General features: G+C 28.9%; 1 protein-coding gene across 1 annotated transcript; it reads right to left on the bottom strand.

Moving 5' to 3' along the window:
- LOC107609650 (universal stress protein PHOS34) lies at window positions 13,582-16,318 on the bottom strand (the record flags this gene model as incomplete). Its single annotated transcript, XM_016311657.1, is given in 3 exon segments — window positions 13,582-14,112; window positions 15,618-15,714; window positions 16,197-16,318. Coding segments are annotated over 2 exon segments (219 nt in total), but the record flags the coding sequence as incomplete, so codon positions are not given.

Raw genomic sequence — 17,723 nt, 5'->3', positions numbered from 1 at the left:
AGTAACAAAACTGTTTTCATTTTAGTGGGTATTTATTTGACTTTTTTGTGGGTTAATGATTTTTAATTAAAAACAAAAATGTATTTTTACTATTTTGTCCATAATTTTTGTTTATAAAATAAATTATTTGAGGGCAAATGATGTCTACCAAAATTGGACACCAAATTCTGATATTGCCTTTATATATTGGTATAGATGTTGAATTTTCCCTTTATTAATAAATGCAGAACCAAAAGATAGCAATCTGCACAAAAGAAGATCGATGACAGTGATAGATATTTGTAAGTGGAGCAGTTATTTAATTTCCTTACGATTGCGGTAGTTATTTGACTTTTTTGTGGGTTAATGATTTTTTAATTAAAAAAAATGTATTTTTACTATTTTATCCATAAATTTAGTTTGTAAAATAAATTATTTAAGGACAAATAATGTCTACCAAAATTGGACACCAAACTCTAGTATTAACTTTATATATTGTTATATATTGTTATAGATACTAGCGGCTCAACAGGCACTAGTGCCTGTTCAGCCGCTTTTCTATTGTTTTTAAGAAATTAATTTTATTTTTCTGTTAATATATTATTTACTTTTCAAATTTATTAGATAAATATTTTTTTATTTTAATATTGACGTGATCTTATTTATATCATATTTTGTTGAAATTAAAATTACTATAAAACACTTTAAAATGTTAAATTATAAAACCACACAATAAAGAGATAATATAAAATCATCATAGTTAAAGTTCTAGGTAATATATGAGGTGAAATATTCGATAGAGTAAATTTTTATTCTCAACTATTCTAAAATATACAAAAAGTATTTTCAGAATGATAATGCTTCTATTGTATTTCTTTAAAAGTTTTGAATGTCGTCTATTAATTTATAATATTTTTAATTTAATTTTTTAAATTTGTTATGACAAAATAACGATATGATGAAGTTTTTGTCCGCTAAAATTGCGAAAATATTTTTAAAAATTAGTTTATTCATTGTACTTTATTTTGTTTTTTTTTTTGGTGTTTATGTTATATTTTATACATTATTAAATTTTAATTTATTTGATAAATTTTTTTATCATCAAAAGTTTATTATAAACATATTTTTGTACTATTTTACAATAGTTGTTATTTTGTGTTTAAGGTAGATCTTTTCTAATTTTACTATTTAATTTTAAAAGATATATGTTGTTACCAAAATTTTATTACAAAGTTATTGTTATTATTAGTCTTATGAATGTATTGCCTATTTAAAATTTATAGTATTTGTTAATTATTTGTTTTATTTTTTATTATAGAATTCATAATTTTGTTTAACATTAGGCATTTTATATAATAGTGCACAATATCAAACTTCTTAATTTATTCAATACAAAAAACATTTTAAATGAATATTATGCGATGAAGATAAAATATTAAAAATATAAGTAGAGTAAGTGAGTACTAACTTCATATTTGCATGGCTTTTAGTATTATTTGTAACTGGTTCATTATAAGAGATTGATTGAGGCATTGAATTAGTAGCAGTGGTATATGTCTCGACCTACACTAATACAAAAAAAATACAAACTTAATATGTTGTAGATTATCTTAAAAGAATTAAAAATTAGTTCTCAAAAATCAAATCAAATCGCGTAAATTAAGTTAATTAATTTTGTTAATCTTCTATATTAAGATTTAATGTATAGGCAAAATGACTTAAAACGACGTTATTACATGTTTTGAATATATAGGGTACTAACCAGTTAAGACATCACCACATCTTTTACTTGAACAACTTTATTATAATGTGATTCCAGACCTATATTTTTAAAGAGCAATACAGATAATAAGCATAATTTGAATTCATAAGATTAAAATTAGTTATCATGATTAAAGTTAACTTTTATGTCGCGTATAAAGGTGATTTTAATTATTTTAAATTTGTTTAATTTTATTCTGAAATAGAGAATATTTTTAAAATAATATTCTTCTATTATATTTTTTTCATTGATTTTTTTTCAAAGTTTGAATATCGTCCATTAATTTGTGACATTTTTAAATTTATTTTTTAAATTTATTATGATAAATTAACAATATGATGAGTATTTTATCCGTTAAGATTGCAGAAATATTTTTTAAAAAATAGTTTATTTGTTATACTCTAATTTATCTTTATTTTTTGTGTTTATATTTTAACATTTCACATTAGAAAAAATTGAATCTATAGTCGAAAAAAATTAAATTATCATAAGACATGTTAAGTTTTATGTTACCTGGACCTGAAACAAAATGATGATGATGATGGGTGGCTCTTATCATTTGTCTAATTGTAGTTAATTATGTACTTGACAATGGATTTGGAATAGGAATTATATTAGTTGATATAATATGATTGCTGATTCGTTGAATTTTCCAATTATATTTGTCAGAACATAAGGTTGCAAGAGCATGATTGAAAGTGAAACAGATATTTAACTCTCTTGAGTAAAGTACGATTGAAGGCGCAGAAGTTTTTGTTATCGAAAGTAAATAAAGTACGATTGAAGGCGAAGAAGTTTTTGTTATGGAAAGTGAATCGATATTTAAATTGAGTACGTATTAATAGTTTTTTTTATTGAAAGTGAATCAACTTTAAATTCTGTCGTAGTTGAAAGTGAATCAGTTTTAAATCTGTCGTGGGTTAAAGCCAGTTTTTGAAAAAAATAAAATAAAATAAAAAGAATTGATGATATTTTTAAATTTTAAGTCCTGTCATATGATAAAGCCCATTTTTAATAAAAAGAAAACATGGATAAAATAAGAAGAAAAAATTGGATACCACAATTATTATACATTGGTATAGATAATATTTTTTTTAGTAATTATTGATTAATAAATGTTGCATTAACGATTCTGTTTATTATATTTCAATGTGTTTATTTCAATTAGACTCAATAAATTACCAAAATTCAAACTTATTATCTTGAACTTCTTCCTTGATCATGTGATTAGAATCGTTTAACAGATAACAGACATACCATAAAATTTTTAAAGCAAAAGAAAAATACAATAAAAATATTAGAAAACCTAAAAAAATAAAATAATTTTTAAAATAGAATATATATATATATATATATATAAGAAAAATAATAAATTAAAACTTACTTGGTCTATGACATAGAAAAATAAAGAGAACGAAATAATCATGAAAGTTGAAATAACAAAAAATATATAACACAGTTCTTATCTTAACACATTTAAATGTTATATGTCAATCTAATAATTAATAAAAAATAATATTATCCAATTATACAAAAAAAATACAAACTTTAGATGTAAAAATGGAATAAGATAAAGAGTACTTGTCCTTTGAATTTTTTTTAAAAATTAAAAATTAGTACTCATAACGTCTATTATTACTCAAAAGGTACCTGTATTTGGCAATGGAATTGGCATAGAAATTGTATCAACTTCCTTGTCAAATTCTCTCACGATGATTTGTAACAACCACCCCTTCTAGAAACAAAATTAAATTTGAAGTTTGAAAATCAGTTAGGAGATAAGTTTAGAATTTTGAAATTTTGGATAGGAACCTGGTAACCACCCTCAGTTTGAAATTTAAAATATTCCAACCACCCCATCCCCAAATGTATATAAATAGGGGAGCACCCATAGGTAGAAAATCACTTCTCTCAAACACTTATCCTCTCCCTTCTCTCTCTACAAAAAAATAACATTCTGTGGGCAAACACAAGAGGCAAGCTCAAAGAAGCGTTAGAAGAGAAGGTAGGGAATTATGCCTTTCTTACTTATGTTGGCATGTAATATGCTTTATTTTGTTTTCTTCCATCCATGCATGGCTATCACCTTTCATGTATTTTATGGCATGAATTATTCTTTGCTTATCTCTCATCTACATTGAGCATGATTATCTATTTTGTCAATTATACCCTTTTGAAATCCATTAATATGTATCCCATATCTTTTCTATGTGCATTTACATGACCCTTTAATCACTATTCCTTTTATGTTGAGAGTACATGCCCCTTTATAACGTTTTATTAAATTATTTAACATTCCCTAATTTTACTATGTGCCCTTACATGACCTTTGATACCGTTACCTTATTATTATTCCTTTTATGTTGAGAGTACATGCCCCTTTATAACATTTTATTAAATTATTTAACATTCCCTAATTTCACTATGTGCCCTTACATGACCTTTGCTACCGTTACATTATTATTATTCCTTTAATATTAAGAGTACATGCTCCTTTTTATATCTTGTTCAAGGAACCCTATTTTATTATATGCAACTAAATGACCCCTTATATCATTATTGCTCCTTTATTTTAAAGATCAAGGGTACATACTTCTTATAATATCTAATCCAAGTATTTCAAATACTCACTTCTTACTATATGCACTTAGATTATACTTTTTACATTATATCATTAATATCCTCTTAGGGTCAAAAGTATATGTTTTCTTATAATTGTTTTATTCAGCTAATTAATATCCTATTTTATTATATTGATATTCCCTTAGGGCCAAGAGTACATGCCTTCTTATGTCTTGTTCAACATATAGATATATGTGTGATCTCTTACATGGTTATATTATTATTTATAATATTTTAATTCAATTATTTAAATTACCTTATTCCATCATGTGCATCCATGTAACCTATTATACCATTATGTTATCATCATTCCTTTAAAGTCAAGAGTACATGCTTTCTCAAATATTTTATTTAAAAATTTAATCCTATGTGCATCTATGTGATCTCTTCTATCATTATTCCTTTAAAGTCAAGAGTACATGTTTTTCTTCAAAATATTTAATATTCTTATAATGTGCACTTATATGATTTTTCCCTTGTGTACGTTTAAAACAACCTAAATGTAAATTAAACTGAGGGAATGATCCTTCGGTAAGGGAAGGTGATCGAAAAACATTTGGGATAAGAACCTTCGGTAAGGGAAGGGGACTATCCCATCAATTTTATATAATAATATATCTTTTTATATGACTCTCTTCTTGTGTATGTCTAAATAACCTTGATTGTAAATTAAACTGAGGGAATGATCCTTCGGTAAGGGAAGGTGACCCCCAAAGACAAGATATCGATATGATCCTTCGGTAAGGGAAGGTGATCGATCGAGATGATCCTTCTATCTATTTTGTCAATTATACCCTCTTGAAATCCATTAATATGTATCCCATATCTTTTCTATGTGCATTTACATGACCCTTTAATCACTATTCCTTTTATGTTAAGAGTACATGCCCCTTTATAACATTTTATTAAATTATTTAACATTCCCTAATTTTACTATGTGCCCTTACGTGACCTGTGATATCATTGCCTTATTATTATTCCTTTTATGTTGAGAGTACATGCCCCTTTATAACGTTTTATTAAATTATTTAACATTCCCTAATTTTACTATGTGCCCTTATATGACCTTTGATACCGTTACCTTATTATTATTCCTTTTATGTTGAGAGTACATGCCCCTTTATAACATTTTATTAAATTAGTTAACATTCCCTAATTTCACTATGTGCCCTTACATGACCTTTGCTACCGTTACATTATTATTATTCCTTTAATATTAAGAGTACATGCTCCTTTTTATATCTTGTTCAAGGAACCCTATTTTATTATATGCAACTAAATGACCCCTTATATCATTATTGCTCCTTTATTTTAAAGATCAAGGGTACATACTTTTTATAATATCTAATCCAAGTATTTCAAATACTCACTTCTTACTATATGCACTTAGATTATACTTTTTACGTTATATCATTAATATCTTCTTAGGGTCAAGAGTATATGTTTTTTTATAATTGTTTTATTCAGTTAATTAATATCCTATTTTTTTATAATGTACATTTATTTTATACCCCTCTAGGGACGAGAGTACCTACTTTCGTATAAAATCTTATTCAAACATGCTTATTTTATCATGATATATGTCTCTCCTCTCGCATGGTTCATTCTTGTATATGCCTAAATAACCGTACTTGTTAAAGAACTGAGGGAATGATCCTTCGGTAAGGGAAGGTGACCCCCAAAGACAAGATATCAAGATGATCCCTCGGTAAGGGAGGGTGATCGATCGAGATGATCCTTCGGTAAGGGAAGGTGATCGAAAAACATTTGGGATAAGAACCTTCGGTAAGGGAAGGAGACTATCCCATCAATTTTATATAATAATATATCTTTTTATATGACTCCCTTCTTGTGTATGTCTAAATAACCTTGATTGTAAATTTCGAGGGTAGCTTCTGAGTATGACCCCTCGAAGCACGCGTGGGTAGTTGCGACCACTACTACCGTGCTCCAAACTATCTACTTAGGTCAAGAACTCGTGGAAGAAGAACCCCAGCTGCCCGTCATAACCTTCCTAGATAGGGACGCTTCAACATCTAGGAAGCAGTCATCCAAGGTGGTACACCTTGAGTCCGACCCCGAGACCGAAAAAGAGAAATCCGACAACCCTGACCAGAAGGAAGACACCATGGAGGAGGACCCAGAGGAGAAGTTGAACCCTTGTGGAGGCCCAAAGGTGGAATACGTGCCCTACTCCCCATTTCGGCACCCCGTCGAGTTTTGGTTCATCCCACGCAACGGAACCAGGTCTTCACTGCGCGAAAGGGTGTTGGAGGGAGACCCCTGGTACCTCGATTCATAAATAACTGAAGAGTCCTGATCAAGGATGGGATATGATGCAAGTATGGGAGCCTCTTCGACGAGATTAGTTTAGGACGTATTAGTTTCCTTTCTTGTTTTAGTTTACTATAAGTATTTCATACTCACGGTTAAGATACTATCTCATTTTTTATTAAAATTCCAACGTTTTAGTGCTACCCATTTTCCGCTCTACGCGCATTTACTCCTTCCTTGCGTAACGATTTAGTCATTTCTTTGCTTAATCAAGTGTGGCACCTTATTTTAAAGACCCCCCACGATAGTATAAAACTTAGGGTGTTACATGATTTGCAGGTGTCCCTTTCTTAGTAAATACATGTCAGAACCAAAAGATAGCAGCAAGATGCAGAAAAAAGGATCGATAACAGTGGGGAATATTTGTAAGTGGAGCAATTATTTATTTTCCTCACGATTGCAGCAGTTATTTAATGGGTTAATGATTTTTTTTAATTATAAACAAAAATGTATTATTACTATTTTATCCATAAATTTGATTTGTAAAATGAATTATTTGAGGGCAAATGATGTCTATAAAAATTGGACACCAAACTCTAGTATTTCCTTTATATATTGGTATAGATATATATTGTTATAGATAACAAACTGTTACCACATCCTCAATTTTTTATTTTTTTATAAAAAAAGAATTTATCTCAAGACAGAGTATTAAACTGATTCATTTTCAACCCACGACATATTTTAAAACTGATTTACTTCCAATAAAAAACTGTTCCCACTACGTACTCAATTTAAAAACTGAAACCCAACAGAATTAAATACTTTTTCACTTTCAATTTCAATTTCGGTCTCGCAAACCTTCTTCTTCTCTACATCTTGCTATCTTTCTAACAAATAGAAATGGAAATTTCACAAAATCAACAATCACGTCAACATCGACCCACTTGAATAGAATATGTTAGGCGAAGAAGACAACATGATCGTAGAACAAAGACAACAACACCTAGCTAAAAGACGTGCAACTTATCGAGAGATGATTCGACAAGGAAAACAAGATGCCATATCAACTGACTCCAATTCCAAGTACTCCATTAACTACTAACATAGGAGTAGCCCAATTGACTACAATTAGACAAATGACACCATCAATTTGATACAGGTAACACGATAACTAATTTTATTTGTTATGAATTCAATTAGTTTTTAATAATTATATTTTACTTTTGAAACATACAGGAATGGAAGCGCATGATAATGGAACAGGCACAAGTAACAAAAATCTATAACAATATATAGTGTGGATACGGAATTTTCGTATCCAAATTTACTTTCTAATGTTGCCCTTAATGATAGAGATTCTCCCGTACATGCGTAAGTTACTTTAAATAAAAGAACTTTCACCGTTAACAGCAACACATGTTCTTCTATCTTGTTTTCATTCTATATTTCACTAATAGTTGTAGGAACCGTAACATCTTCTTCAATTCTTTATTCCAATAATTTATCCATTTAATTAATTTTATCCTTTTCAATTTTTCTTATTTCTCTTTCCAAGTCTGAATGTACTTCTCTGTATGTAACAATTATTTCGATGAGTTTTCGTAATTTTCTGAACTAGATAATGACTATGCCAAATGTTGATTTTCGACGCCATGTATGAAAGGAGGAAAAAAATAATTAGGGGTGATAAATAATTTTTTATGGATCTTATCGTTTTATTTTGGGTATATTCTTTATGTGAGTACTTTGTACCAAGTTTGATCTCATTATTCAATTTTTAGTGCTTTTCCTCTCACCATTAGGTGCACTCTTCTATATTATTACTGTTGCCATCATTCTCCTTCCTTAAATATCGTGATTGTATCACCTCCATCTTTTCCTCGCTTTCATTTACTACCATTGCAAATTTTGTACCATTTTACTGCGGATATTAATTTCACGCATAACTTTCACCTTCATTTTCTTTTCTCTTCAGTTTACTTACCAAACTGTATTCATTCTTATATATTTTTAATCTGTCTTTCACATACAAAGTTTTCTCTCATCAATTTAATTTAAAAAAATGATTATTTTTATCTGATATTTATTTTTTAGTTTTTTTGACATGTATATACCTATCAATAATGAATTGAAGAACTCTCATAAATTATTTTGTTAACTCATTCTTATATATTTTTAATCTGTCTTTCACATACAAAGTGATGAACAAAAATGAGAGCTGCCATAATGGTATTATGGTAATTGATTGCGGTTGTGGTTTATGGTAATTGATTGCGGTTGTGGTTAATAGAAGAAGAAAACAAGAAAAAAATAAAATAAGACAACATAACAGTGACGGTGAGAGGATAATAGTTATCCATGTAAAAAGAATGATAAGAAAAAATGACAGTGCATAATATGATGAGATGATATAATCAAAATAAAAATTAGTAATTTTAAAATAATAATACAATTAAAAAAATTAAAGATGTTTAATATAAGATTAAAAAAATATTTTTTTTATCTATTCGAATTAAACATAAAGATAAAGAATGTTTTGAATATATATTTTTAAATTTGCTTCAAATTAAATAAGATTGAAAAAATAAATAAATTTAATATATAAATAACTAATTTGTAAACCATGTTAGTAAATTTTTATCTTAATTTTAGTATCTATAACAATATATACTACCAAAATATGGGATTTGGTGTCCAATTTTCTATTTCCTATTTTAACCCTACTAACATAATTCAAAAATATTTTACAGTTACTTATTTCTCTAACATATTTCACTAACAGTTGCAAAACTCACGCATAACTTCTATTCAATTCTTTACTCCCACAATTTCTCTTTTTTAATTTTTTTGGCCATATATGAAATGAAAAAAAGAATAATTAGAAGTCAACAAGTGTTTAACCAGTAGTGATAAATAATTTTTTTTTATAGATCTTATTATATATTCTAATAAAGTATTCATTTAAATTTATAATCTATAATCTTCTATAACAATATATAATGAGAAAACTCATTTTTGGTGTCCAATTTATTTTTTCATTTTTATCCTTTTAAATAACTTACTTCCAGTTACAGCATTTTACTACTTCATTTCCATTCACGTTCACGTCAATATAACTTCTCCCGTTAATTTCTCTCACATCACGTCATCAGTTACAGAATTCTACTACTTAATTTCCACTACTGCATCAGTTAATTTTTCTGACATCAGTTACTACATTAATTATATTATTCCCAATTTTTTTCCATTTTTATCCTTCTTAATAACCTACCAATGTCAGTTATTCCGCGTTATAATACTCTTACTACCTCATCTTCATTCACGTTCTCTCTTATTTTATAAATTCACGTAACTTCTATAATAACGATCTCTTTCTTCTCTTATTTTCTCTCACTTCACTATTGCTGTTACTAAAAAAACTTCCTTTGTTTCTCATCTATCTTTTCTTTGTTTTGATTAATTACAGTTGACAGAATACTAATGGAAGTGGTTGACCGACTTGGCAAGACTATGTCAGACCACGAATATAAAAACATGAGTGAAGAACAGAAGCAGCAACACCTCGCCAGAAGGCATGACAGTTAAGTTATACATCTCATTAATAAATTTATGTAATTAGTATATATCATTTAATATGAATTATCTTTTACAATATATTTTTATGTTAATAACAAATTTATTCAATACTCATAATAACATGGTCTAAGTAACAGATCGAATGATCCAAATATAGGTAAGAATCCTGTATATTTATTTAATTAATAATAATTTATTTCTTAGATTTTGATTCGATAAACCTTCCATAATTATCCTAAATAATATTGTTATAGATATTATTATAATATCTTAATGTACTTTAAATTAAATATCGATAACAATATATAAAGGGAATAGGAGAGTCTAAAAAATCTGAATACTTAATATCTTAAATTTTGTCTGAAAGCAATAAAATATGACTTAACAAGTAAGTCTAAAAAATAATAAGGATCTATATAATAGGTATACATCTAGATATCTAAATCAAAGAAGAAAAAAAAATTCCTTTAGCAAATTTTTAATAACTCAAAAGTTAACACAATGGTAGTTATGGATCAAAGTGATAAACAAAGATGAGAATTGAAATAATGGTACCATGATAATTAATTTCAATTGGGATGAATAGAAGAAGAAGAAAAAAAATAAAACAAGGCAGCATAATAATAATGATGAGACAAAGGATAGTGTATAATATGATGAGATAATATAATCAAAATAAAAATTAATAATCTTAAAAAATAATAAAATTAAAGATAATTAAAGAGGTTCAAGATAAGATAGAAGAAATATATTTTTTTTTTATTATTATTAAATTTATAATTTTAAAATAAAAATATAAAATTAATTTCTTAAACTCAATAGAAAAGCGGCTCACCTAGTCCATATAATACAACAGCTCGAATGAAAAATGAATATAAGGGTAATAAGCAGTGGGACTTCTTTGGATTCCAAGGTTGCAACGTGAATGTGTGCTTGTTTTGCTCAAGTCCAACTGTAATGAGTTCGATCCGTTGAACTCGGAAGCACGAGATATAACTTCTAAAAAGGACGACAGCAAAGGGAAAATCTAGCTCAAAATTTCTCACACGAAAGAGACTTGTGGAGTAATCCACTAAATTGGTCTAACAGATTAGATTGGTAACCAATATTTGAGGAACCAACTATAATATAACATAAGCCAACTCAATTAACTCTTCTTTGTTTCTAATTTTAAAATTTCAGAAAATAGAGATAGTGGAGAGTTATTTTTTTTTTTATGTATCTAGCATATTTTTCAACTAGTTGACTATAATTGACTATATCCCAAGTTGGTTTTCTAGCAAAATCCATTTTATATTTACATTACATCTGATGTTTAGTTTGAGAACTTCTTTGGAGTTGGTAAAAGTCAATCAATAGTTGATTGCTTGATGTCGAGGGATTAAGTTGTCTCACTTCTGGTAACTTCCGGGCATAATGGTAATTATCAGAACTTGAAGAATGAATTTATTTATTTATTTATTTAAGATTAACTTGAGTCTTGTGTTATTAACAAGAGAGATTTTGAAAGATTATCAATTATTCATGTCCATTATTTGGCAGAGGAATATAGATTATGAATTATACATATAGCATTTATGTATAAAATTTCCTGTTCTATTTTTATGGATTAAAATATGATCCATCTCAATCCCACAAATTAAGAGGAATAAAAGTCGAAAGCTTTTATGGAGTTAGATGAAATCTATATATTCCTCTCAAAACCATTTCGTTGTTTCTTCTTAATTTTGTTAATTGAAATTCGGAGTCCAAAATAATTTGACGAACTTCTATTTCATACTATAGCATCAATGATCGATAGTGTTCATTTGCTTCGAGTTCACATTTTCTTCAGCAAACACAAGGAAATGGTAATTTGCTCCCTCATGGGTTACTATAAATCTGTTAATCAAGTACGTAGATTCATTTGCTATTAAGCATTATGCTGATTATTGCTTTAATAAGAAGTAAGAACTGGAGACAGATACGCTATGCATGCATGCACGCGTTGATTTTGATTAAGTTTTTATTTTGGGAAAGTATGAGGAGCCAATAGAATATTTATACAATGTGTATAATGGAAGTTTAGAGAGTATTAGAGATATAATCATTAGTATTATCTTTTCCCATCAGCTGAAGCTTTTAGGATGAGTGATATCATACATGATATTAGAGCATTAGATCCGCAAGGTCAAGAGTTCAAGTCTTGGTGAACCCCAAAATCAGTTTAATATTTTGAGAAGATGTTTATTATCGCTAGTACTCGGATGGTTATTCTAGATAGTATAGGAGATTCATTTTGTAACTCAATAGCCCATTGTGTCCCATTGTACATATTGTATAGTCCATTGTTTATTTTATTTATTTTGGCAAAGAAGTATTCATAACATAATGCCCGTGACCGACCGCATCTCATGCGGCACGGCTTAGGACAATATATCTTGGTCCTCGGGATGTCCTTATGTTCATTTATAATTCTCTCAAACTCATCATGACTCCTTGTAATTAATCTTGTCTATTTAGTTTTAGGCTTTTCCAATGATAGTACCTCTTTGTCCCTTATAGAGAAGACCAATAAGATTCTAGTTTAATTTCCAGCATCCTTCCTTTTCATGAGAAACTAATGCTAGTTTAATTTGTTTACATACATACTTTCCTTTTCACATAGGATTAGAAGAACATGTCATGCCATCATCCACAGTTGAACCAATTTATTTCAAATAACCGTGACTTGTGTTCCTATTGGATATACTATATAAATTTTTTTTTACGGCAAATGCTTATAAATTTTTGTAGAGAAGATAAGTGAGCTGGAAGAGTTGTTGAAATAACATTTTTGTCATAAATTAAGCAATTGTGATATGATAACATCTTTTTTAAAAAAACCAACTTGGATTGGTTGAGTGGTCAGCTCATTCGTTCGCTTAAACAAAGTCGGGAGTTCGAATATATCATAGGCAACAAAAAAAAAAAGCATTTTTTTTAAAAGAAAAATTCTATAGTACCAATAGTGCCTATAAATGAAACTTAGATCTGCAACGAATTAGTACTTGACCTGTTAGGTTAGGAATTTAAGGGATACCGTGGACAACAAAAAAAAAAATAGTGCCAATAAATAAATATTTAAAAATTATTTATTTTTATACTTTTTAAATTAAATATTAATTTTAACCTTTTTGACAATTTAAACACCACTTTAAATACCATAACAATCACCTTTTCAAAATCTCTCTTTCACAAATCATTTTATCTCTATAAAATGGAGTATTGATCCACACTCCGTCATATCATACAATGTAGTCATAAGTAAATTGTAACTTCAAGAAAATGTCACCGATAACATTTCCCAATCTAAACTCCTCATATATTAACTGATGAAGAAGTGATGACAACTAAACCATATCCCAAATAGAATTGTAGAATATGCTGAATCCATATGTTAATTTTTCCGTACATAAGAAATTAACAATAATCATGGCCCTTCTAAATTTCAATGTCATTATACATATAAATTTATGTTTAATCTATTATTTATTCATCACCCCCGACATATACTGGACCCAGCTCAAAGCCAAAACAGTATTTACACTCCCAACTTGACACTTATACCAGCTTACTGAATATGCTCAACTGACAAGAAATGATTGAGCAGAGAGCAAATGAGTTGAAGAAATTAAAGAATACAACCTTTCTTGGGGCAAAACCCTTTAGAACAAGAATTCAAGTTGTAACAACACAGCTCTGAGCCACTTTAACTGCTAAGACTTTACACACAAGACAGCACCACCGTTCTGAAAATGTGAAAACACCAGGATCTGACAGATTGTGTCCAGCAAAGGATACCAAATCACAAGCAAGAAAAAGCTTTTGATCAAATGAAGGGATTCATCAACGGCAACTGAAATGTGGCCACCGATCTAAATAACACAAAAAATGAAACAGAAAGTGTTGGTTCAAAAATAAAAACCCTTTTAGATTGTAAATTGAATGGGATGATTGAATTCAGTTGTAACAAAATAAAATTGCAAAAGATATAGAAATATAACTAACTATCATAAGTATCTTGGGACCGAGAGTTGCTCAAAATATTATATGCACCTAAGAACAACAAGTATCTCAAGGAAACATTCAGGCATACATGCGTGTATACATTCTGTTCTATATGAAAGCGCAATATCAAGAAAAATAGATGTACTGATTGTTATGAATTCTTTTGCGCATCAATATGTATGAATCTATAGGTTACAGTCTATCGTTGGTTGTTATTTTTTTGCACTTTATTGATTTCCACCAAATAATTTAAGAGTAAACATTCAAATTGGATACTTTGGTCCTCTACAAATTTTTATACAAGTATAATTCATGCTATTGGGGTGCAAGCACTACTCAAAGTATTTTTTGGAGTAGCACCATTGTGGAAAAGATAGTAGAATCGCGTCTCAGATGGTTTGGACATGTGAGAAGAAGACCGACAGAACACCCAGTCAGGAGGATGGACAAGATGGAAGATGGACAAGGGGTGAAAGGCAGAGGAAGATCTAAGAAGACCATCCAGGTGGTCAAACGAGATCTACATGTAAACGGTCTCTCTGTAGACATGATACATGTCATAGCTCAATGGTGTCGTTTGATTCATGTAGCTGACCCCACCTAGTGGGACAAGACTTTGTTGTTGTTGTTATTGTTGTATTAAGGTAATTTAGATGGCTAGGTCTGCATTTATTCCTTCCTTCTGCGGTGGATTTCTTTGAAACTTTTCCTTGGTTTTGTTTTACATCTCCTTGTCCATCCTTTTTCTCCACCAAGATATATGCGTAAAAATCAGACACACTGGTGAAACACTGGTGCTGGGTCATAATTAAATTATGAGTCAAGACATAAATTGCTCTCCAACAAATTTTGAATCAGACATTTTGGTCCCAATATACCTTTTTTTACTCTGGAAATCCCAAGAATTATTCCAGTAAACAGATTGGTCCATTTATCTCCAGTCTAGATTTTCAGTAACATGCTATGATCCGAAACAAACTATATTTTGGCGTTCACTGCAGCATTATTCTAAGAATTCCAATTGGTTCCAATATATTTTCACTCCAACTTCGGAATCATGCCACATATTTTATTCAATCTTTCATTTAAGTACACTACTACTGGTGTTAACAGCCAAATTCAACTACTAATTCATTATAAGTATTGAAAACTTTTAAAAAGTTCGATAATTCAGAGACATAAATGCGTAGTGTTCAAATATATTTTTATCCGCTGTACACAGTAATTAGCTTGATCTAGAAATTTAAGAAAGACCCATAAGTGCTAGTGCTAAGAATAACTTGGATGTTCTTCTCACGAATCCTAAACAATCTAGGCAACATGACATAAAATTTGGGCAAAACCTTCTCATAATAGTACAGTTGACGCATACCTAGTTTTTCTTGTCGACATTGTCCTTTCCCTTGATAATAATGACTGGGCACTGAGCATGGTGGGCACAGTAGTTGCTAACACTGCCAAGGAACATCCTGTTAAGGGGAGAAAATAGAAACATTATGTGTGGTGTGTCCAAAATTTCTCACTTCAAAAATTCCTTTGCTTAATAATAACAGCATTCAACTTAAGCCATGTCCAAAAATGTCCAATATGCAAGTCAAAACAGTTATAAATTTGTTGAGAGATGAATGCGGCATATGAATAAAAGGTTGAGAGGGTGCTTGTGTACAATGTTTAAAGCATTTGAAGATTATTTCCCTATTCAGCAACGGTTTGTTAACACGACATCACTCTACGATAACTGTTATTTGCTCGTATCATATTATAGACAAACTGGAAACACTTATTGGCAAAGGCATTGCTTCCATACAATTGAGTATTCTTAACCATTGTTAATATTCTCATCTAGAGAAGAATCATTCAGTGTGTTTATAGCAAAGTATGAAATGTGCAATTGCAAGTTTTTGCTTACTTTTCTAGCAATAACAAAGGCTTGTCACATGTTAAAGTGTACCTCTTAATAGCGCCAAATGCACGGGACCCCATCACAAGCACATCAGCATTCAGATCCTGTGCAGCTTCACATATCTTCTCCTTTGGGTCTCCCACAACGACATGGGTCTTGATCCTCGGTTCCTATACAATATACATATAGACGAGTCAATCCTGTAGACCCCAAAATATACTAAATGACAACCATCTCAGGCCAAATCACATTCAAACATAACAACATCAACAATAAAAACTTGTGCTTACTAAGAGGGGTTAGTTACATGGATCAAACGCCATTGCACCCTATCATGAATCACATTTGAACTCAAAACATATTGACCCATTAAAACTTTATATATCTTCCTTTCCATCTTTTCTCCACTTTGCGAAAGAATGAATCATTGTGCCCTTAGTGAATCTTTCTAATGTAAACAGAATGGATTAATTAGATGTTAAAGGTTGTGCAAGAGTAATTTGATAAAGCTGTTTCATAATTGTGCCTTGATGTCAGATTTCTTAACTCCTACACATATAGCGCTAAAGTGCAATCAAACTTTTCCATAAACACCAAATACTTATTCCTATACAATAGCTTATTGGTGACTAATTTTTTATATCCATATAATATGGTTGAAAGTGTAATATCAAATAAATGCAGGGAGTATATTAAATAAAATAAAATAAATTAAAAAAGATGAAAATAATAATAATAAAAAAAAACATTTTCTAGTTGTTCAGACTTCAGATCTCCTGTTTCTATGAGGCAGTCACTTGAACAAAACCCATTTGATCCCAAACGATTGTCTAATTTTAATTACGCACATGAATTGGAAAAATAATAACAAATCTTATGGTTTTATATAGATTAAATTAATTGCACAAAAAATTACTTTCTTTCCTAAATTTAATAGGATTATTCATAGAAAAATAATTATATTAACTAACTTTTCTGAATGAACATTTATTTAGGATCAAATAAAATTTGAAAACTAGACAATTATTTAGGAGAATAAAGAGTACTATATTATAAAATCATAAATTAGAAATTAAAACAAAAGGAGTGAACATAGTTTAATATGAAGGATATTTTAGTCTTTTTAAAAATTAATACTAAAAATTTGTTTTTGTTTGAGTTTTAAAGAGAAAATTATAGTCGTTTAAAATAAAATACAAAGTATTTTAGTCTTATTAAAATCAAATTCTCATTTCTCATGTCTAATATGAGTAAACCATATGAATAATTCTATAATGATATTTCAGTATTTTAAAAATTAAACTTAAAATATTGTTTTGTTATTTTAAAAATTAATCATAAAAATATTTTAGTTGTTCAAAATTTTAAATTTTTTATTTTAATACAATTAACTAACCTTTATTCTAAATAGGTATTTTAGTCTTTTTAAGATTAATGCTAAAAAATTATTTTCTTATTTTAAAAATTAACTATAGGGTGTTTTAATTTTTTTAATATTGAATTAAAATTCATAATTGCTAATAAATCAACTAATATTAATTATTCCTATAAGGATATTCAAGTAATTTTAAAATT

Source organism: Arachis ipaensis, chromosome B07, assembly GCF_000816755.2.
Source record: "Arachis ipaensis cultivar K30076 chromosome B07, Araip1.1, whole genome shotgun sequence".
Lineage (NCBI taxonomy): Eukaryota > Viridiplantae > Streptophyta > Magnoliopsida > Fabales > Fabaceae > Arachis > Arachis ipaensis.
This window is presented reverse-complemented; position numbering and strand designations above follow the sequence as displayed.